Here is a 23,517-nt window from a genome sequence, read left to right as displayed (position 1 = left end):
TGTTCTGCTCTGCACCAGAGCTATTGAGCTCTTTCTGATCAGCTGGATCTGTAGGGCCTCAAAGATTTACAGTAATTGCCTCTTCTTGAAAATAGCTTGAATAAATTCAACAAATCTCTGAAAACTTTCAACATAGGCTCTATTCCCTGAGTTCACTTTTGTACATTCATTCTTCTTACTGGATCTATTTTTGGTGAAATTTCTTCACCAGGTTCAAACACTTTTGGGTGTAAGTAGCTGTTCACAGGTACAAAAATACTGCTTTAGACACAAACAAGAATCTCTTTGATTGTATTTATGGAAGTATCTAAATATCTAACATGTCTGCAAGGACAAAAAATAATTCCACACAGAATGCGAGGAAGTAACATTTTCAGCAATATTTTTAATATTTTCTGCTAGCACAAGTGGACCCCTGCACTAATCAGAGTACATAGAAAAAAGTCAAAGGCCATGCAATGGGAGAAAAGTGTACCCATGAACCATGCACTAATGGCTCCAGAATAAATCTCAGAGAAAACAGTTCAGTAATTTATCATAAGTTTATAGCATTAGCTTCAGGTAGGTCTGTTTATTCCACTCYTCGTTTATTGTCACATGATTTTTCTTTCTTTGCTCTAACATGGCACTTGATGAAAGGAGAAATCACATTAATATTCAACTATTTTATACAGAAAATTTCTCACTTGTGTATGTATTTTTCATTACATAAGATTTTTAAATATATTAAATTAAATTGTTCAGAAAATAAATTTATTCACAAAAATCCCCAATATCTTGTCCCTTAACAACCTCATAATTTGGAGAAGAAAAGGCCATTTAAGTAAGTTCTTTCCTCTAAAGCTCCTTGCTCTTAAGATCAAGTCCAAAAGCAAAAAGCAACTCACCAGCTTCAGCAACCCTGAAATCAGGCCTTTTGACTGAGACTGAATGCAGCACTGACTTCTTAGTGGGAAASTAAAGGTGATTTATTAACAACATTTCCCAGGTTGCTCTGAGAAATAAAAGTGAATCAGCTTGACATCAAAAAAAGGAAAGATGAGAAGAAGAATCAGGATGATGGGAGGCAGGCAGGTCTAAGAAAGCTGGAAGCTGAAGAATGGCATGATTACAGAACAGAYTGCATCGAACAGCCAGAGCAAGAGGATCTGTGAACTAGAAAAAAAACAGAGCTAAGGGACAGGATAATAGTGGAAAAACTTATGACATATCCACGTGTTGTAGAGAACAATCAGTCTAGAGCTCTTAGCCAAATAGGGATGTTCAGAATGAGAAAAGCAGAAAAGAACTCCAGAAAGAATTTTATTTGTGCACTGCATGACAGGTTGACATAGATGAGGAAGATAAAGAAGGAAGGATTTCTTATTCTTTCTTATAAGACAAGAATTAGGGGCATGAAATCAAGTCACCAAGTTGAAGTTTTAAAGCAAATAAATAGCAACACATAAATGATCTGTACAGTATCATTGCTCAAAGACATTGGAAAGACCAAATGCATTCATCAGTTTAAAAATCTAGTAGAGAATTGCGTACATAAAAGCCCACTGGAGCTTATTAAACATCAAGACACACATTCCACTTCAAATTCTGTGTTTCTAACCCCACAGGTTACCAGAAATAGATATAGCCTGCCTAGGGACCAGGACCACTTTATGCTTGCCCTGTTACACAGTTCCGTGATGCTCTCTTGCCTGGTGCTGCCACAAATGGAGTGTCAGACTAAGCATGTCCTTGATCTCCCCCAGTTCAGATAGATCTCTGCTCTTATCAGTGAAAAGAGAAGTGATAGGGCTTTAGATACCATGAGAAAAGGAAAGAGAGATGGCATTTATACTATGCTCAGTCTCCCAGAAAGAAGTGTTACAGCATTCTAACAGAACTTAGTGAACAAATTTAATTTTAGTCCCAAATAACCCTGCAATATAACTGATTAAGAATTGATGGTAATTTTTATTTTGTGTTTGCTCCAGTAAGTGACAAGGCAACAATATTAAATTTTAAAAAACCGCTAAACAGGCGTAAAATAAAGGGAAAAAATCCCAAGCCTTTCCGCTATTTGCAAGCATTTTGCTCTTTATCTGCACGTATATTTGCATTCCATCTAACTTTAAATATGTGTGGTGAATACTTCAAATAGTATCAAAGTATGGCCACTTGAGGGCAATACTGCAACCTAATTTCCACAGTGCTCGGCTCTAATCCAGACTTCCACGTCATATTAAAATATGGATTTCCTGTATGGGTGAGGGTCCAGTTTTATTTGCATGCATGTAAAGTAGAAAAAATAAAATCTTTATTTAAATTTCCAAWTGCTTATTACACAGTTTCAGAGACAGTTATAGTGTCCTACACCACAGCAAGCTTAACAGCAAACTGCTTTAATAAATTATATTTACTTCACAACTGGAAAATTACTTAAGAACAGAGTTTCATCTGGTGCATCAAGGGTTATGCAAGAACAACCAGTCAAAGAATTCAAGTCCAGGAGCCACCTGTCCATTTTGGATGAGCAAAGAGATCATGAGCCATGGCAGGGGCCATGGGAAAGTTGCCAAACGCACAGAGAGCTTTCCCTGATGATGCAGGATGTGGTACTTCTGTCTACAAAAGTACATCCCTTCCTAAAGAACTGGGACCAGGTCTGGAAAGGTTAATGGCAGGGCAAAGGAAGTAGTTTGCATAGTGTTAAGCCTTGAAATAATTAATCATAAATTAATGGTTTGCACACTGGCTTCTAAAAAAAAAAAGAAAATTATTCAGGGATCAGCATTCTTCTCAATATACATACATGATGTYGATTAACACAAAAGGAATTTTTGCATACATTGACAGAGACTCTTCCTTTAATTGGTACAATATGCAAAATAGAAAACTTCTATTTTATTAATAATTATTCAACAGACAGATGGTCTAAATAAGCAGTTTCCAACTCTCCTCAAAGAAACAGGGCTATTACACAAGCCTCATATCAAAACATCTGTGTGGCAGAAAGCCATTCTCTCCCCTGCACCTCTTGCATCTTCCCATGCTGGGCCCAAATCTGGAGTCGCACTTTTGTTACCCTTGACTGCACACAAAATCCTCATGCCAGCTCAGGATTTACCTTCTTTTGCTTTCTGAACCAAAATACTAAAATATGTATAATCCAGAGAAAACCTGGCAGCTGGTGAGCAAAACACACTTGAACTCTTCCTGAACTGCCATTTGACCAATGCTTATGCAAGAATCATTCTGAAGCTGTGCCACTATGACTATAAAAAGCAAATATGCATTGCAAAAGTAATTTACAACAGTTTACTAAAAAAAAGGCAGTGGGGAATGCAGTATTTAATTATGAAACTCCTGCTTTTTCTTTGCACAGTTTCTCTTAATCATTGATATCATATGCTACCCCATCTCTAGTTTTTTTTAAAATCTCACCTTCGTATATCTTGCATTCTAGTAACACTTAGCAACTATAAGGAATTGCTATACATGGGAGATCAAATTTCAAACATACTTAACATACTGAGTTTGTGATAGTAAAACTAAGTTAACCACAAATGTGGATGAATTTCTCATTAAAAATACTGTAATTATTRCTGGTATGAGAACAAATTTCCTGACCAGAGGTCTATACACACCAAGGAGGTCTCTAAATTATGGCATAACATTACTGGAAGCAGAATACCAAAATGGTTCTCTCCATTAAAAAAAAATATCAAAAAAACAAAAACAAAACAAAACAAAATTCAGTCAGTTGCTCTTGGGGAAAAACACTGGCAAATTTTTCCAGACTAAAGACTCCTCTCCAGGCATGTTGAGACTCCAATGGATATTCTGTTAATCAGTGGAAAAACAGGTCTTGGAGATTCTGACTGTATAGACTATTGACAGGTTGAAGCTTCAAAAAGCGACAATTTCCATCCTACTGAATAGAGCTGGCAGAAAATTAAAGTTCGGGAGCTTTCTCAACCAGGCTCCTTGTTTGATACAAACATTCTTTGCTCCACTTTTGACAAGTTTGTCTAAAGCTATGGAGGGCAGAACACCACAACAGCAGTAAACAGATTGGAACTGCTGTAGATGCGCTGCTGCTTCCATCTATCATTTTTATTGCTTCTTCAGCTGCCAAAGTGCTCTGTAAATGGTGGCTGGCACCCTTTTCAGCACACTTTCCTCAGGAGGAATTGTTTTACATAGCCATATCACAATTACTAATGAGTACTAGCCTTTAAAGTAGTCCCTACTTCAGCTGCAACAGTGATGCTGCTGGATGTTGCGCTATTTTAATAAACGTAAACCAAAACTGAATCCCAGGGTTTGAAAACAAGTGACCATTACTCTTCATAAATGTAAATAGAGGAAAATAGATGGCAAAGTAATATATCTCCACGGGCTTCCATAGCTTATGGGGGGGGGGGGGGGGGGGGGGGGGGAAGAGATTCAGCTCACCTAATTTTGGCAATCCAGAATTTTATGTTCTCTAGGAATGTCATAGCCCATAGAAGGAAGCAGACACTTTCAGCAAGAAACTCATTCCAAAACTGGTGTCTAAATTGAGTGGGATGATTTGTTCAGAGGTGCCTGTTTCTCCACTGACTAGAATTAGATAATGAGCTTAAACTAGGTACTTCACATTGCGAGAGCTAAAATTGTAGAACATACCAAATGGCTGACATCAACAGTCCTGACAGTGACACCGCAACACTCAGACTGATCCAAAGCCCAGACCTGCTCCTACCCCAAGAAGACTATGTGGGCAACAGCACCCATCCTCTAACAGCTGCTGCAGAAGCTGATCTATGTGACCTCAAGAAATCACTGTTACATTGTGACTTTAAAAATTCTTCAAAGGGGAAGAAGCACGGCACAACTGTAGCTTCTTCACAAAGAACTGATGTGTTGCAAGCACAGTCCCTTGCTAGAAGAAGAAATGAATGGCAAGGCAAATTTGGAAATCTATGGGACTACGGAGCAAGCAAGATGTGGAGAGAGAGGGATCTCTCCAGGCACTTGGAGATGCCCAGRATTAATCTAAGGCCCATATCAAAGGTCCTTCTTCATAAAATTGAGAGCATGGGGGCCTACTCTCTCCACAGTGTATTTTCTTCCCCTTATTTAGAAGCACCCTGACCCTCCTGTGGTCTGTTTTACTGCACCTAAAAAAGTAATCTAAACAAACTGTTTTAAATATTTACTTTCCTTTTTCACAACACTGTCAATATCCCACAAAAGCTGCTACTGCATGGCACCAACCGCACTGCTGTGCTTTAGAGAAAACTCTGACCTTGCAACTGCTTTAAAATGTGACCAATAAAAAATGGGAGACATGAAGATCCCAGGCCCCCAGCACACAGGGCAATGCTTTCCTGCTTCATAAAACAAACCCCACTTGTTCTGAGAAATGAAAACTCTACATTAGGAGAATATACATTGTAGGCTGTGGACTGCTAATAAAGAAGGGGTAAAAGAGAAGAAAGATATTCTGTTGTTTACTGTCTATGCACTTTGCCTGAAAGATGGAAAACTTAGGAAATTAAATGTTTTACCTTTATGGTAAAATGTTTCTTCTTGGGTGGATGCCAGACAGTGGTGGTTGAATGAATGAATGCCCGCAGAGGTGTTAAGGATGTCACGAGCACATAGGCTTTGATGATGACAGAAAGGTCTTGAGCTTTGAGGATGTCCTTGTGGTCTAATGAAGAGGATACATGATTCCTGGAAAGTAATAAAAATGTGCACCATTAATGCAGTTCTTTTGCAAATGAGCTATAAGAAAATAGAGAATTAGTGGAATTAGTGGAAACAGGAAATTAGCTTTTTTTCCCTCAAGTTAAGCAACACAGTAGATTAAATCAAGTAGGCTGGACCAAAGCTGTACATCAAGTCATGTTATTGCTTTCAGCATTGTTAAATCTTAATTTCCAAACACAGGAAGCAACTATATCCAAAGGGAGTGATGTTTGAGAGTACTTATGGGTAAATGTGTTTGCTGTGGCAATGTTGTAAGCATTGCAAACTCAGGACATCCAGAGTGCAAGGTTAAATCAAGATTATATTAAACATTAAAGAAATCAAGCATCATAAAAAMCAGAAATGCATAATCAAGGTACCCTATTTAACACTGATTTGCAGTGAATTAAAAAAAAAAAACAAAATATCCCAACTCAACCCGATGGAAAGACTGCACTATTGTTAGCACTTTCTTCTGTTAAAGGGACAGAAACATGTGGTGCTGCATAYTTCCCCTAATGAAAGCCATATACAATAATTCCAAATATTATGAAAGACTAGGATACCTAGAAATAACCCATAATAAATCAGTTAAACCTAAGAATTCAGCAAGCTAACTTTGTTTAAGAAGTCACAGCGCTCTCTAAAAACTGGCCTACGGCTCCCATAGTACACACAAAAAGAGTCAGCCATAGAAACAGGACAGAAGAAAAGAAAACCCAAGGGAAAAAAAATGTTATTTAAGAGCTCATTACTTGGGGAAATCTGAGCTATACTTGTGCATATTCACAAATGGCATTATTAATCTGTCTGTTAAAATCTCTGAGTATCAGTTTACCTTACAGAAAATTCAGTGGGAGGATGACTGTAGAAATTATGGGTCTCTAGGACTGATTACTGGTAAAAGACAAGGGGCTCTCCTTCCATTTCTGTGTAATTTTTGGCAATATGTGGCTTTTGCAGACCTCAATTTTGTTATCTGTTAAGAAAGATTAATAACACCTATCTTAAAGAGRACTTTTTCTCCCCTCTGCAGAATAGCAGGTCCTCAGAACATAAAATTTGTGAAATACTGTAATGTAGAAAACAGCACTTGATAATGGACAWGTTATCAAGTACTTCTTGGTTCTTCACTTAAGGGAGGATCCCTGTGCAAAGGACTACAAAAATGTTCATGTGGTAGGGGCAAAGCAGGGATGGGAGCAGGAAACAACTCAGCCACCAAGAGACTTAAAGCTTTAGGGATGTCTCTGGGTCTGTATGTATCTGTCTAGGTGCTTCAATGCTTCAACATAAAGACTTAGACATTTATACTCAAAATATGTGCAAACTTGGCTAATACAGAAACAAACATTATGTGAGTATGAGACATAAAACAACCAAGTGCTCTTTCTTCTGTGGTCTCCCCTTTTGCTATATTCTGCATCCTTGAACCTCAAACAACTGCATAGTGAAGCACAGGCAGCTCCCAAGGGTGGGTTATCAATAACTTACAGCTTTGCACTGGAGCTCTGCTTCCACCAGCGCTGCACATGGGCGGCACGAGCCTGCTCAGTGACTGCACTGCCCTGGGATACATTTCCCATGGTGCTGCTCCTTGACAGTCCAGGYTGGCCAGAACACTCCGGGGTGACAACTGGGAGCTGCAGGTCTGAAAAAGTACCAAGGGGATAAGAAAGGAAGTCAGCAGAGCATTGAAAGCAGGGGTGGATTCGTGCTGCTAAGGATAAAATGTATAAAACACAATAGACAGAGAGGAGCTGCCAACATCAGATGTGAAATAACAAATGCTGAGATGATAAACCTTTTTTGATCTGCTAGCAGAGAGTTTCACCCCAAACAAGCACCCCCTTCTAGCTGCAAGCTGCAGGCTGAAAGGCTTAGCTGCAACTCCCATTTTRGAAGTGTATGTAGGAATGCTGCATACAAAAGCATCCCCTTCTTCCTTCTTCAAAATTGATATCCTYGATTTCTAAATGTAGAATACCAAAACTTACTTTCTCGTGGAGCACTAACTACAGTTAATGGGGATAAGAAACTTATTGAACTAAGGACCAAGGGACTTTGCCACTGTAATAACATAGCACAATAAATAACCACATATCCTTATTTCTATGTTCAACATTTAAGGCTACAATTTGCAGGTACTAAAACCTATGGGAGGCTTAGTTCTGCCACCAAACACAGTGGGAGCAGGACTGARGTACCGAAGTTCTCAAGATTATTGAGGCATGTGACTATTAATAATATTCAAAATATTGTGATGTGAGCTTAGTGGCATGCATTTTCTGCTTTTACTGAGCTTGATAAAAAAGGCACAAAGCCCTTGTGTTATGTCATTATGTCATGTAGAGTAGTTTTCATTAACTCTCATTAACACCTCACATTTCAAACCCTTAAGTAATGGTAAGGAAAAATCAAGCTGTTCACATTATTCCCAAACCTTATTACTTTCCTTTTTAATTACATACTGCATTGTGCTATGTTATTAATGTATTTGTWGAGCTTCTTTTTTACAGCATGCACTCTCAACTTTGGTACATGAAATGAAAAATAAAACTGAAATTATGTTCCTGGTGATGAGCTGTTAACAGACATTTAAGAAAAAAGAAACTATTCATTTTCACAGAGATCCTATTAAAAGGACATGGTGGTTGTCTATATTTATTGGCTGWTCATCAGATCAGCTCAGTTCAACCTTCCAATCTCAACCGGGATCTAGAATTAATCTGCTCCCCTGCCTTACATGCACCATTTAACAGGATTAAAGGCTTTAAAAATCAAAACCAAGCAGTTATTTAATAGAGCACGTCATGATCAAATTATATTCATACATCTTTCTATTGTGTTAGGCATTGTAACTGATTTGGACTTTGTAAGTGACTATCTGGTTTTTGTTGGTACAGCCACAAAAGCAGACAACTCTGCCTTCTTGACTGTGCAGTGACARCAGGAGGCATCCAGTAAACTCCCATTAAGTCATTTATTCAGCAGTCTTACTTCTGAATATGTACAGAGACCAGATCTGAAAAAWCATGTGGTATTTTTTTTCATATCTGACTTGCTGTAGAGACACAAGTGCATTTCACTTGGCAATTTCCACCCTGTAGACAGACAATGGCATTTCACCACGGCAATTAGCAATAGTCCTGTGTATTTTGCATTATGYATCACTTTAAATATTTAAAAGAAAGTAAACATTTTACTGAAAATAAGAACATGACAGAGAAGGGCTGTTCAGATCATTACTCAAGAAAAAGCAATGTGTCTTTTCCTTTTAAAAATATGTCTCTAATTGTGTTGCTAAAGCRACAAGTAACCAATGTCATATTGACTCATATGACAGCATTTGAAAATAATGAGATGAGGTTTGGATACCTGTATTTATGCTTATTAAATGACAGTTTTAGCTGTTTCAGGAAAGAAAAAAAAATATTTTGACATTAATTCAATTGTTACTACCCAGTGGACCATTTACTGGAGCTGGATATAATGATGTAAAACAAATGGGTAGGGACAGGTGAAAAAGAGAACTGTCCTGGAATTCTCAAACTACTGGGTAGAAGATCCTTAACATCACCCTAAGTCATTGCAAAATGTCTCAACTAAAAAAAAAAAAAAAAAAAAAAAAAAAAAAAAAAAAAAAAACCAAAACAAAAAAACCAAAACAAAACAAAACAAAAAAAAACCCAAAAACCCAACAAATAAAAAAAAGCCCTTCACAAAACTATCTGCCATGTCTTAAGGAAGAGAATGCTAAACAAATGTCAGGGCGCTGATGATTGGCATTGCAAAACAAAAAAAAAAAAGGCAATCCTCCTAAATTATTCCTCATTCTATAGAGCATCCTTTTTGTATGGTGCCTTATATCCCTTTATTGGTTTTGTGTTGGCATCCCCCTGGGACAGAGCCCATCACAAGGGGGCTATAAGAAGTGAGATGTCACTAGGTGCTTACTCCTTTGAGATGACACAGAACATGTACACCATCAGGCAGCGTTAAGGGGGAGTGACAGTCCCTTATTTTGGCAAATCTACTCCTAGTAATCAGTGAACACAATTATCATAATAACAAAGAGACATCAGTAGGGCTGAACCGAGCACACTCAGCTGCATCAGTTCTCATGGCAACTCTTCACCTGCTCCTGCACTCAAAAGCAGTAACAGCATTTATTAGAGCCGTGTATTTGTTAATCAAYTTTATCATCAATGAAAATTAGCCTGCAGTGCCTTTACTGTTTGCAGTAATTGCCATGTTTTTCCATCCTGAAATCAGTCTACAAGCTGTTGTTAATTAACCAGTCCTCTTGAAGTATGTAAACAACATCAACGTTTTATAGTGGAAGAGGTGAAGCAGGCTCAGCGGAACAGCTTGGGAGTCTGCAAGAGTCCCACCATCCTAATATCATGTTCAGACTACATCCCTTGTTTAAAAATCTGAATCTTAATGTTTGTATTTYGTAAATCATAATTTTTGTAGCAGATTCTAAAGATCAAAGGGAAAAAATTTAAAAGGTAATTTTGCTTTTTAAAGTGGCTATGCAGTAACGGAAATGTTACACAAAATGCTGGWTTTCCTAAGGAGCACCTGCAGGCTTCGCCACAAGTACTTTTTGCTGCTGCCATTTTTGTTGCTCCAGTGTAAAGGAAAGGACCTGTGGCTGGATACCTGCTTTCATTAAAAAAAAAAAAAAAAAAACAAACCCAAAGTTTTATTTCCTTGAAAATCTAGCTTGAAGAAGGTTTCAGATGCTGACATTTCTGGAACGGTACCACTGAAAACACTGACAAACAACAGCCCTTTACCTCTCCCTACAATGCTCACCTTGAGGCCATGCTGATGAGCAAGGAAGCCACTACAYACTCTCAGCTGAATTCACACATTAACCACAGCAACAGATAACACACAGACATGAGACACAAGAACTGCTGTGTGGCTCATCTGAAAAGGAGGTATAAAATCCACCAAGGCAAGTCAACACCTCTAGATCAAAAAAATTAAGCACCTCTTTGTCACACAAACTGGCAGTAGATACTGTTCTGTCAACTGCAATCTCTCAAAGTACAACAGTCAAACAGATCAGTTGACAGTGACAACTGATACCAAATGCAGCAGCCTTACTGACATCTAATGAGGCCTTTCAAGTGTTTTACACAGCTATGACTYCTGGCTCCTTCTCCCTCATCTCCGGCTCACAAGTTATTTACTTGTCTTTGATTCACAGTTCTGAAGTGTAACATGATATTCAACACATACACAGTAAAGAATAGCTGATTTAAGAGTTACGATGTGTGGCTGAGCAAAAGKTTTACTAATAGCTAGAACTACATTTGAACAAATTAAGAATTCCTGGAGCAAAGCCAGGCTGAGGCCACCTGGACTGGTGGTAAATTGAACACTTAGTTAACATGAACATCTGGTGGTCTGCAAGACAAGGAATTCAGCAGAATATCCTACTGGCTGAACTAAGTGAGTGACACTTGGTGGAAAGAAAAGGAAACAGACGATGAATGAGAATGTGTCTTCTTCTTTATATTTTCTTCCTTGGTATCCTTTCATGTTACAAGGAAGATTATGATATGGTTTGTTAGTTAATTTTTTACTTTGTACAAGATCAAATAGACTATATTTTATACACTTCAAACATGGAGCAAGGGACAATTAAGACTATCATCTGTGAGAAAAAGATAATTTCATTTCAAAAGTGCCCATCAAGTGTCAGATCTGTTACAAACATTTCAAGAGTGCTTGAGTCACCTTGGGAGCTCCGGGTTGTTTAATGAAGCACAAAGCTAGAGATGGAATGAAATGTAACTGAAGTGCTGGGCTTTGTTCTGAGTTAAGCACAGTGTTAACTTCTTTCATAAAATGAAATTGTAAGCTCAGCACATTTGTACTTGCAARGTCTTCATCCAATTGTTTTTCATATTAGGAGGAAAAACATTACTTTAGAACATTACAGTATATTGATGCTAAAACTGTACAGCAACAGTTCCATCTGTATTGAAGCCTTACAAACATCTTCCTAGTTTTTCCTTGCTAGTCTGTTTGTAGCAGGAGCTTGAACTCTCTAACGAAAAAAAAAAAAAAAAAAAAAAAAAAAAAAAAAAAAAAGAGAATGATAGGCACCTCATGTCATTTATCAGCAGTTTCCACAGTACAATATTGAAGAACTACTGATAACGGGTCCTCTCTCTCAGCCTTGCAGGTTTGCATTCTGACAGGGCACCTCAATGAGTTAGAAGAACTCCATATTGCATCCTGTTTCAGGATCATCCATTTCCCTTACTAGTGTGGGCTGCTGGAACACAAAGAGTTTATTTGTGATACAGACCAGGCAGGCTGTATTGCTACAACATGGTCCTCTTCTACTGTTTACAGCTGGGCAATTTTCTAGCCTCTGTAGGYTGGAAAGGTGTTTAACAGCTGCAAAGATTGCTTCGCATCAGGAGATGCTTAAAATGCTGTCATAGATTCTTAGGCAGATTTCTGAGTCCTCCAGAACAAGGATTTTTGATCAAAATAAAGCCTAGTAACCTTTGGCTTGGTCAGGTGTAGCAACCTGCTCTAAGCTGCGTAACTGTGAAAGTAATGGGCATTGAAAGTGCAATTATTTCCATTTTTCAGTGTTGATTTAGGAGGATGGATGGTTTCTCTTAACTACTGTCACTACATGCCTTGAGACTTGTCACAAAAATCAGATCTATCCCATTCAATAGTCTCCTGTTACCCATTTGACTTTTGGATGAAAAGACTCTGAAACAAAGACTGGTAATGTACTATGGCTTACACATTATGCCCGGAGGTTGCTAAAGAAAGAGAGAGACCCTTTAACACTCTGTTTTATAACCTATGCATTTAGAAAAGTGTGGCTGTTAAACTCAAAGTAGATGATGAATATTGGAAGGAAACTAGATAAACTAGGGGCAATYCTGGCCCCCAGGAAAATCCTGGAAAAATTTCCATTGATTTCACTGGAATATGGTTTCTTGCTTGAGACTAGATATGTGATGGTCTTGATATGCGTTACAAGCTTTATTTGTGATGTAAATATTGCTGTGAGTCCAATAACCCCCACACAGACTACTGATTCAGCTGTCCTTAAAAGATTTTCACATTAAAAAAATGCAGTGATCCCACCCTCTGTAATACAATTAATCTCCAAGCAATGTACCCTGGATATTTAGAATAGAGAAATGCCAAACTACTTGTCATTTCTGGAAGTTTAAACTGTCCCAAATATGTTTAGTATTAAAAACCAAACAATTTTATTAGTGAAGCAGATCTTGAGGGAAATAAACTGTGGATTGAAATGCACTGAAATTCACTGTGAAGTTTCAGAGTTAAAAAGATAAAATTATGACAGTKCATCATTTGTATGATGTTGTTTATTTTATCCCTTAGAAACATCAGCAAATACAGCTTTCAGTTAATCACAAACCATGTCTTTTGCCTCTCTGTTCTGGCAGGTGYACGAAAAAGAGTATTTACAGTATTAATAACAGTGTTTGTGTCTTCATTCCTAAAGCATCCTCAGAGTTAAGGGTTAACGAAAAGGGTTTTTTGCCAATATTTTTCAGAACGGCTGCTTCTTCTGTGTGAACCCTTCATACTAGAACTTAATTACACAGACAAGCCTTAAAACTTCAGAAAAAACAACTCAGTGAAAATTCTGTCTGACTGCTGCATGATTAGAGACACAATTTTGTACTGGTGACAGGGCAGAACACAGAAGAGTATAGGCCAAGCAATTAAATTAATTTAGCTTCTTTACTTCTTTTCAGATTGCCCATATTTGCTGTTTTGTTGTTGTTCTTATCTTAGCTGAGATTTGACACTGTTGTAAAACAAATGAAATTCCTGCCCCACATGGTTTATAGCCAAATTAACTGGAAAAAATCAGATGCTGGATTAATTGGCCACTCTTGAGGCTCTTAGTTGTAGCAGAAAGGTAATAGGCACAAATCTGACCAAAACTGGTGTGCAAATATTTATAAGGGCCAGCTGGCAAAAGAAATGCATCCCCATGTAAAAAATCAAGCTCCTGTTTCAGAGATACTGAATTGTTACAACAGAAAAGAAATTTAATCTACAATTTCTCTCTTCCATAGGTGGCTCCATTGAATCTTGCCTCCTACCCTCAGGTCATAACCCTTCCTGTTGATTCCAGAGTAACCCAAGGACCCTGGGGATAGGCAGCAGCAGAAAGCTAGCACGGGGTTAGCACCAGACCATAAACATATCACAGAGTGAGAGCACAGTCTCACAGCTGGACTATCTTGGCTCTCCCTCCCACACRATTTCATTAGGCTCATGCCTGTCCCAAGACCTTCTGTGTGATACGTGCTGCTGGCCAGCGCAGCACRAGATCAAGGGAGCACACAAGGCTGGCAGACACTCATAAAGTCTCTGCACTAGTGACTAATAAACAGAAACACAGAAGGCAGGCATACCACAAAAGTGTTACTTAAAAAAAGGATCAGTGGTCTGTRTGGGTAGAGAAGTCAGCTATGCAGGGCACAGACTGGACCCTGGAAGTGATGAAGAAAGACAAATGCTCATATGGAAAGACAGACTAGTTTGGATTCCTTAGGGAAAATTAGGGAGGAAATGTAATGAGTACTTCCACTACTTTCCAGGTAAAACCTGTCAAGATAGTATTTTTTGTGCATGCAACAGGATGCCTTTCCTGTGTCTCATAGTGTATGTGGGCAACTCTGCTCAACATTGTGGACCTTAGTCCTCTCCATCTCTTGGCTGGGAGTCGATCCAGGAAGCAGCCAAGCCCTGTTCTTAACCCACATACGGTGGGTTATCAGTTATGAACACTGAAATCTCTTTGACAGCCATTCTCCAACCTCAGAGAGCTTCTAGGTTTGGGTTGTTTGCAGGAAGATTTAATGTCCAGATCACTGCAACTGTTGCAGCTTTTGCTGTTCTGATCAATAAATGCCAGGAGTCTCCCTCAGCCACCCATGAGCTCTATCAGAACTTCCTCATGGCTTGAGTCCCACACAGTGATCAGATATCAKGCTCTTGGTTAAAAAACGGGCCAAATGCCCTGCACAAGCAGAAGTTCATACAATCAGCTTGCRCAGCGAGCACTTCTCAGTGTCTTCCATGCTCCATTCTATGATCTGCTATCCTTATGCCTCATCRCACATCCATTGCCACAAATCCATATGCCCATCTTCCAGCAACTCCTTCTTCAATGGAAATCCAATCTATCCACACACATTGCGTATTTTTAACATTTTTGCTCCTCTTAAAGTTTTTTTCCAGACTGATTTTCTTTACATTTTTTTCTTCCCAGCTTCTTTTCTAGAAAGCAGTCATATCCAGTGTGTGTATTATTTTCCCCCTTCCCACAGAGATAGAAGCAGCACAAAATGTCAGACTRACAAAAACATTTTGCTTTAAAGAGACAAAGCAAAGAAACAAGTACTGGTCTGATATTTTGTATAAATAATTTTCTTTCCTATGCAACAAGAGTATGAGAATGGGCATGCTGTCTTAAATACAAAACCTAGCAGTTTAAGAGTTGCATAACAAATAAAATAGCATTTTCAAAAAAACTCAACCACTTTACTACTGCTTATCAACTTCAACACTGTCATAGCCACAGTAAATCCAATAATCCCATTTTCTCAGCTTTGCTGCCTGGTGTTTCTTTCCACAACTTACTATGTCTTTAATTAAAGAACATAATTCTTTGTGTTTTCACTTTTACAGGAAATTGCCTGGCTCCTTGGAGGCTGACTAAATGACAAACAGTAATAACAAACCAACCGATCCTCTTTAACAGGAATTGCTGAGAAACTCTGTTGACTCAAACTTACARCAGTGAAAGTACATGATGATTTGAAAGGAAACTGTTCTGTGGAGGAAATACTGATGAAAATTGTTCTTTCTGTGAATAATTTTAAAATTGAGGATCAAACAAATCCTGCTAACTGGCAATTTTKCTGTTGTTGGAAAGAGGGATCTGTCGGAGAATGCAAGCAAAAGAAAATGGAAAGAGCTGGCTTTAGCAGATGAATGGAACCGGGAATATCTGAAGTTTCACTTCGAGACTRGTTTGCTCTGCTTTATGCTTTTTTGTTCACTTAATCTGAAATCAAATTATTCACCCTTCTGATTCTAATTTCTGAATTATGTGTCTGAATTACATGTCACATATCCATTGATACTGAATGGGATTAATTAAYGGATTGAAATGCTTTGAGGTCTGGTCTGTACAGAGATGACCCCACTGTGTACCACAGTCTAAGTTCCCATTTCTGTYAGGGTACAACAGTGTTCAAAATAAAGTCAGTGTGGAGCAATTCTGCTAACCCTGAATTATGCTGAAATAAATGGGCTTTTGGGCTTGCTCACTCTAAATACCAAGTGTTAAATTCAGTATCCACAAATAGACATCTATTGCCATCGTGGATACCACAGGCTGTCCCTCTGAACCTCTGGCTGCTGGACCAAAAGGGCATGGGTCCTGTGCTGAATCTGCCCATTCTACTGGGCATGCAGGTCTYTCCACGGCATCTTAAGTGGCATGAGAATCTTGTGCTGGGAGGGGAGGGGAGGGGAATCAGTTATGTATATATATCATCAATCTTGAATATTTGCAAACAAAGTTAAATATTAATAGGATAATGTGGAGTTGGTTGTAACTCAATTTCAAAACAAATAAAAAGGACAAAATTTCTTACTCGCAAAGTTTATGTTGTGAAGATAGATGATAAATCCAAAATAACATTGGTGGGATATTTAGTAGTGTAACTGAGATCGTAATGCATCCTTCTGTTGTTTAAACAGACCTATTACAGTGTGCAACAGTTTTTTCCAGTTTCTATTCAAAGCTGAATTTTACCCATGGTAAATTAGAATTCTTTGGAAACTTGCCCATAACCTTTAAACTYTTCTGGTTGATGATCGTAATACACAAAGGCTTTTTATCAGTAAATTATGTCTGGATTGGAACCAAACTCTGACTCCTACTCCATCTCCATGCCACAACATTTTTGTAAAGCTGAACAAACATATTACACCAAACTCAGGGCATAGAAGTGCAAACACCAATACACTATATTAACACAAAAAAAGTCTGAAAATAAGACACTTATAGCCAAATTATTTCTGCAATATGCAATAGTGAAACAATGCAATATCTTTACCTGAAAATATACTATATCTATATTTAAGTGTCTCTGAAATYGATTACCATTAATTTTTTTGTTTTATGCATTCATGACTAAAAAATAAAAAGGAATTATAAGCTTGGCAGTCTCATTTCAGAAACTTTCTGTGACAACTATTAAAAGACCATCATCACACATGCAGATTTGAAGAAATCAAATTACCTGAAAAGGTTTTTGTTATCTGGCATAATCCCTCTTTTCTGCAMAGGAAATGCTGGATTTCTGGAAGTAAGTTTACCTATATGTAAAAAGAGAAGCTTTAATGATTTAATTTTTTAAAAAAGGTCTTTTTTCTTCAATGGAAAAAGTCTTCAATGGGTTTGTGTTTAATTTGTCAGAGACACCTCATGTGCAAAACTACCATCAGTGTCAAGAGGAAATTATAACTTTGCCCTCCCTGCAATGTGGGGATAATGAGGTTAAGGTGGACTCTTCCTTCATGTCCATAACATGCCAAAATTATAGGCCTATAACTCTCCTTCTGGCTGCTCAGTGTTGACCCTTTTTGACCCTGTCTCCTTTTCAGTCTCTGCAGCTCCTCTGTTCTGTGCCAGTTACCAAGCACTGTCTCTCCCTGCCCTATGCATCTTGAATTGCTGTGCTTGGGATCAGTGGTAAGCTAATGTAGCTAAATCACATGCAGGCTCTGCAGCAGAGAACTCTGGTGGACTGTGGTGTGGACATGCCAGCAGTGAGTAATGTTAGTTCAGTATTTAAAGTTTCCCGGAGGAATGGGCCATCTGGTTTAAGTCCCTGACTTCCTGAGAGAACTTGGACAATTCCTTTGATCACCTTGTGCCTTAGTTATTCATGTGTGACACATCTGGACACTGCAGCATGCTGTAAGGATTACTATATTGCACTGCTTTAGAGACTCAGATATGATAATACAGGCAGAATAAGCAAAAAGCAATTTGCAGAAGCCTGGGATGTTTTATTATCTGAGCCTGAGCATACTCAAAGCATGTATATTTCTAGCAAACTAACTGCCACAAAAATTTCACTTTGAATATACTTAGATATGGCCAGGGAACCCCAGTGCACATGCTCCTAGCGCTGATTTCTGTGGACATCAGTGGTATTTTATCACCAGGGGCACCTTTTAAAGCAGTTTAATTTTTCTCAGACCCTCAAGCTGGGGTCTATAATTTAGGCTYTTGCCATTAATATCTGTGCTATTTTACTTGAAATACAAGTCAAATTGTAGCTTGGCCACATTTTGTCAAATATTTCAGTTTATGTAACCTACATATATTTAGCAATTGTCTGGGTGTTTACATAGGCATTACATATCTAGTGACCTAAACTGTGCCCACATCTTCAAATGAAAAAAAAAAAAAAAAAACAACCTGAAAAAAAATCCTGAAAATACCAAGATAACTGGCACTACTGATGCTTTAGACCATGAGTAAGCAGGTTGCAGTGCCAGAGCAAGGAACTCCCTTGAAGGCCCTGGTCCAGATTACACATCATCAATTGTAGGATCACTGTCATTGTYTGGAGAAGTGCCCAAATGATGTTTACAAAGGACCAAATACATTAGGTGAAACTCAGTAATGATATAAGATGCGAAGCCTAAATTCATCCACCTCTATCTTGTGCCTATACTCTCATTCTGAAATATTGCATGCATTTTCTAGTTGTTTCTCATAATTTATAAATTCTCTTTTCCAATGGGGTAAATTGCTTAAATTTCCCTTCTAGACACTTTTGCACCAATCATGCTGGGTGAGAATGGCCAAGAATGTAAAAGTTCAGGTTAAAGAATAGGGAAACATGACACTRAGTTGTAATGATTTTCAACATTTACTGAAATACTTACATCCAAACTAACATACTATGTCCAAATGAGAAATTGCTTTTGATAACTGGGTGTGATATAAGGAAGAATGAAATGTTGGTACCTGACAAGTATTTCACAGTAAACAGAAAACATGAAAAAAATTCATTGCTGCTAAACCATGCTGCTGCAGTATAAAATAAAATACCGATAATTTTCTTTTTAGAGCAAGGATTGAAAATGTTCTTCCATTCCTATAAAGGGTAACACAATAAGGTCATACCTTCTGGAATAGCTCTAGATTACGTAAATCTTCTGTTTGAAAGCAGCCAGTACCACCCTTCTTTCTGGAAGATAAGCAGATCAAAAGATCCCAAGGGCTCATACCACCTATCCGGAAAGAAAATAAGCAATTTGAGAAAGAAAATATTATGCTATTCTTGTTTGCATAAAAAATACTTAGAGCCAAACCCTGAAGAACAGCAAACTGTTGGAGAGCTAATTACATTGATAGCTACAGGTGTAGAAGGATAAAATACATATTTGCTACCAMAGTTCAAGCTTTGGACCTATATTTAGGTGTTTCACAGTTGGCATTTCCAGTTGGCACACCTGCCTACTGACATAAAAATCCTGCTGTCTGACCTGTTTAACATTCAGAAATTAAAAAGTTCACTAACATGATGCTGCTTTAAGTTGTTCTTTTTTTCTGAACTCCTCGACATATACACTTATAACACACATCCAGTACCTAGAGTGTGATCTTCTGAGATGTTTCTTTAAAGGCAAAGTAAATTTTACGGGAAGTATTGCTAGTCATGTTATTGCAAACAGCAGGAATTTTGGTTTAGTGCCTTCCTAAATATTAGATACCAGACTGCCAGACCTAGAACTGGTGTGCAGGTGGGAATTAGATTGCTAGCTTCCGAGTTAGTGTGATGCTTCCTTCATGGGGCAAAGCTGACCTGTGAAACTGTGGGGTCTTATTATCAGGAAACAAGCAACACCAGACTCAGACATGCTTGAAAAGACAAAACTCAATTCCACCAATTAAAACACCATTAAAGATTAGAATATAGAAATAGGTCTTGAAGTTGCCCATATCTCAGCATGTGATGTAGAAATGCCACTACATTTCGCTTCAAATAACCTTGGTGAGCTTCCTCACATGGTCATTCCTCTGTATACAGCCTTTGTTATCTGGACCAGTTASAGATAGTGGCAGGTCACAACAGAATTATTATGTGTAGAGGTCACCATTAATATGTTCAATGAAGGGTAAATGATCTCATTGACAGAAAAACAATTAGTAATAATGAACTTCCAGACAGAAAGGGCAGTCAGAAAAGCTGTATAGCATCCATGGCAGGCTATAGAATCAAGTCTCAAAATTCTCTGCAGAATAGCTATTTCAGTAACTGGTTGGTTCTTTTTTCCAAGGTTGGGAAGAGTACATGTATTTTATTCCATTTTTGCTATCCATCTATGATACCTTCTTAATTTTATTAGATTACCCCCTTAATTTGGTCCCATGGATGGCTCACAGAGGTATTTATTTTATTTATTTCCTTCCTTTCTTTCTCCAGAATGTATTTTTTCCTTATCCCTATCATGATTACAAATGTCAAGCAGGRTAAAGATTCCACTTAAGGAGATTTAACACTCAATTTACRTTAAGTACAGTAATGAACTGATTGYGTAGAATGGATCCAGGACTATGAAAGTAGCTATCACTATTTTATGTTTACAAGCAGTGTGACAAAGCTGAAGAGATCARTTTTCAGTTACATTGCATTTATTACTGTAACAAGTTCTTCAATTTCATATTATGAGAACCAGTATTATGGTATGAAAGTAATTAGAGTATATGAAATTTAGGCAAGACAGATTCATTGCGTGCTTCTTTGTGGAAGAAACAACAAAAACACCCCTGCAGGTGGATAAAAATGTCACAGATAGCAAACAAACGAAGCATTAAAGAAATGTACAAGGAGATACTTCATTTTAGTGCAAAAGTTTGGCAGTGCTAACAATCTACTCAATAACCTCACCAGCTATGTAATTATCAGATAAGCAAGATGTTATGCCTCTGACTAGTAAACACCTTTGAATAAATCATTATAATTGCATATAAATCACAATGCCTAGTTGAGTGCAAATGGAAAGGGAGCTGGAGGGAACTCCATTTCTCAGAAGCAGTTMATTTCCTTCCCTTGTTTATGGCGACACATCCTGCCCTGGGAAGAATTTGATCCCTGACTCCAGAGGACATGCTGTCCTGTGTATTTGCCTTTAGGATACATCAGAGTGATCAATATGAATGCACCTAAGAGAAGAAAAGGAAAATGTACCCTCAGAYCTGGTGTTCTTCTGAGCCAGTRCTCAGGAAGTAACACAGTTCAGGGGAGCTTGAATGCCTGCCATTACTTGTGTTTTCTATTCAGAGTAATTAAACCTCTAGCCAGTTATTTCAGTACAGAACAATCAGAACTGAATCATGTCTATTTATAGAAGTCAGGAGACTTCCTATTAGAAAAACAGTGTACAGCTAGTGCTGTCTCTCAGATTCAACTTGACAGAGCAATGTGACTTCTGTTTAAAKGTATTCATCTATTCCTCACAAACAATACCTGAAAAAGAATTCTTGGAAAACAAAAACAAAAGAGGCATGTGTTACAACAGCTATTTAGTTCTACAACAGGCTCCTCTAGGAATAGATATTGCCTCGAAGTTGCCCATGTTACCCCTTCCACAGCTTAACTTTCTGTGAAAAACGAACATCTATGATCATGAAACCAACATCTTGTATTCCTTCTGCATATATAATTACAGAACTATATCTCAGAAAAAAAAAGTGCTACTGTTATTAGTATTYCAACATCTCATGGGCCATGCAAAGGGCCCTGGGTTCTGTGTTTTAACACAGCAAATCCCTGTCACAGAACTTATTTTTAAAGTAACACAAGATAAGTCTGAACTAAAACATTCCACAATCAAAGAGAAACAACAAAAGTTGACAGTAATAACAAAATCCATCTGCATGGAAGGTCTCATRTTTCAAAATGTTTTTAGAGACTTCAATGAAGAAGCATTATTAATGTCCATAATATTCCATTTTCAATGTACATACTGTGTTGCTGGTTTCCTGCAGATTTCAAACCAGAAGCAGGCTTTGACAGGACATTGGAGGGGGAAGGTTAAAAAGAACGCTTCATATCTGAAAAATTTAATTAGCAGCACTTTTCTTGAGGCTTTTGCCATAGAAAGAACTCGTCCCTAGTTATAGAAATCCTGTTTGCTCTGTTCAGCAAACCAGTGGAGCACAGCACACAAGAGCCATAGATCAGTAAGTATGAAATCACACCTCATGGAGATACTCCCTACTCTTTGTATTATTTTGCACTTGGACAAGTAGAAGAGTGATAACAAGATGAGAATATGCAACTGCATGTTCATCTGCTCTCTGAACATCTTTTCAAATCAAGATTGCTTAGTTCAGCTGTTAATTAAGGGCTTGCATAATCAAGGAAAGCTCATCTGCAGAATTACATGTGATTATACAGGCAAAGTGAGCTTTATGTGGATACATGCTGGCAGCAGGATGCTGTTATTCACCTGGCTCTTGCCAGCCCTTGGCCTTTCCTCTCTTGCAGTCTTTGTAGCCATCATYCAGTCCCATCTTAAAAAGCATTTGTACCTACAATGTGTATCTAATGTTCACCTAAGAATATCGAACCGTTTCTACTTCAACTAGTAGTAGTACAGCATAATTTGATTGAAATCTGATGTGATCGCCTTTATTTATTTTTATTCTCAACGAGTCAGAGTACATGCTATTCAATTCAGAGAGCAAATAACTTWCAACTGAAAATTGATATAATGTACAAATTATAATTTTCAACAAAATACCACTGTTTTCATTGGCTTCAACACTGATTTGTCATTTGAAATAATTAAAATAGCTAATGTGGGAAAAATAATTTAAAAGATAATAGTTTTAGGGACAAAAACAAACATTTTTTTAGCAGCAGAGGAAATARCAATGCAGACACCAATAAAAACATTTAACTTTTTCTATAATAATATTCTRCAGAGTTTTTATATTCTGATATCATAAACCAAAGTCAACAGAAACCAAACAAGAACTGTAAGATTTAGTGGGGTTTCAAGTTTAAAAATAAACTTCCAGAATTTCTGAAAGTGATTTCTATAGTCAAGTAATCTTATTCCAGTCTTTGTAATTATCACATTCTGCCCATGAGCTGTGGCATTGGAGGCTAAATTTTGCTGCAAAACTTAGATGCATGCACCTCTGGAGCYTTTAATCTCTTATGTGTATATTATTTAATTTAAGTAAATTACTAGATTTCATTTCAGTACCATAGACTGAAATTTCATTTTGTAGTGTTAAGGTTTCCATCCTGAACTTTGAAATGAAAGAACTTTGAAAAACAAATAAAATTTTCATCTTTCATGTTTATCTTCCTGTATTTCATTCATTTTGGGAAATTTTTTTAAAAGCCACTTGCATATGTTTTTATTTTACTCTCAAGCCAATTTGAAATTTTGCATTTGCTCAGACCACCACCTTGAAATTAATTGATTTATGAGGACTAGAGGAAAAGAAGATAGAAAACAGCCAGAATTTGTTTGTCAAGAACATATCACATAAAAGTAGTCTCCTTTCTTCTGACAGAGTAACTGATTTAATGAACAAAGGAAATATTAGCAATAAAATTATTTGGCTTTAGTAAGTCTTTAGACCCTTTCTACATAACATACCTATAAGGTGATTGCACGGCTATTTGAAAAAATGAAGTAGAATCC

The 23,517-nt window shown here is 37.6% G+C and overlaps 1 protein-coding gene across 1 annotated transcript in view; it reads right to left on the bottom strand.

Annotated features, from left to right (window-relative positions):
- CPED1 (cadherin like and PC-esterase domain containing 1) overlaps positions 1–23,517 on the bottom strand; it is a 138,774-nt gene that overhangs the window by 85,016 nt on the left and 30,241 nt on the right. The window contains exons 4-7 of the mRNA XM_057378398.1: positions 18,974–19,080; positions 17,073–17,148; positions 7,210–7,366; positions 5,532–5,700 (exon numbers count right to left, since the gene is read on the bottom strand). Coding sequence (XP_057234381.1) covers positions 5,532–5,700; positions 7,210–7,366; positions 17,073–17,148; positions 18,974–19,080 — 509 coding nt within the window. The remainder of the gene's footprint in view (positions 1–5,531; positions 5,701–7,209; positions 7,367–17,072; positions 17,149–18,973; positions 19,081–23,517) is intronic.

This window comes from Malurus melanocephalus, unplaced genomic scaffold (genome assembly GCF_030028575.1).
Source record: "Malurus melanocephalus ecotype Western Australia unplaced genomic scaffold, MMel_1.1 scaffold_11, whole genome shotgun sequence".
Classification (NCBI taxonomy): Eukaryota; Metazoa; Chordata; class Aves; order Passeriformes; family Maluridae; genus Malurus; species Malurus melanocephalus.
This window is presented reverse-complemented; position numbering and strand designations above follow the sequence as displayed.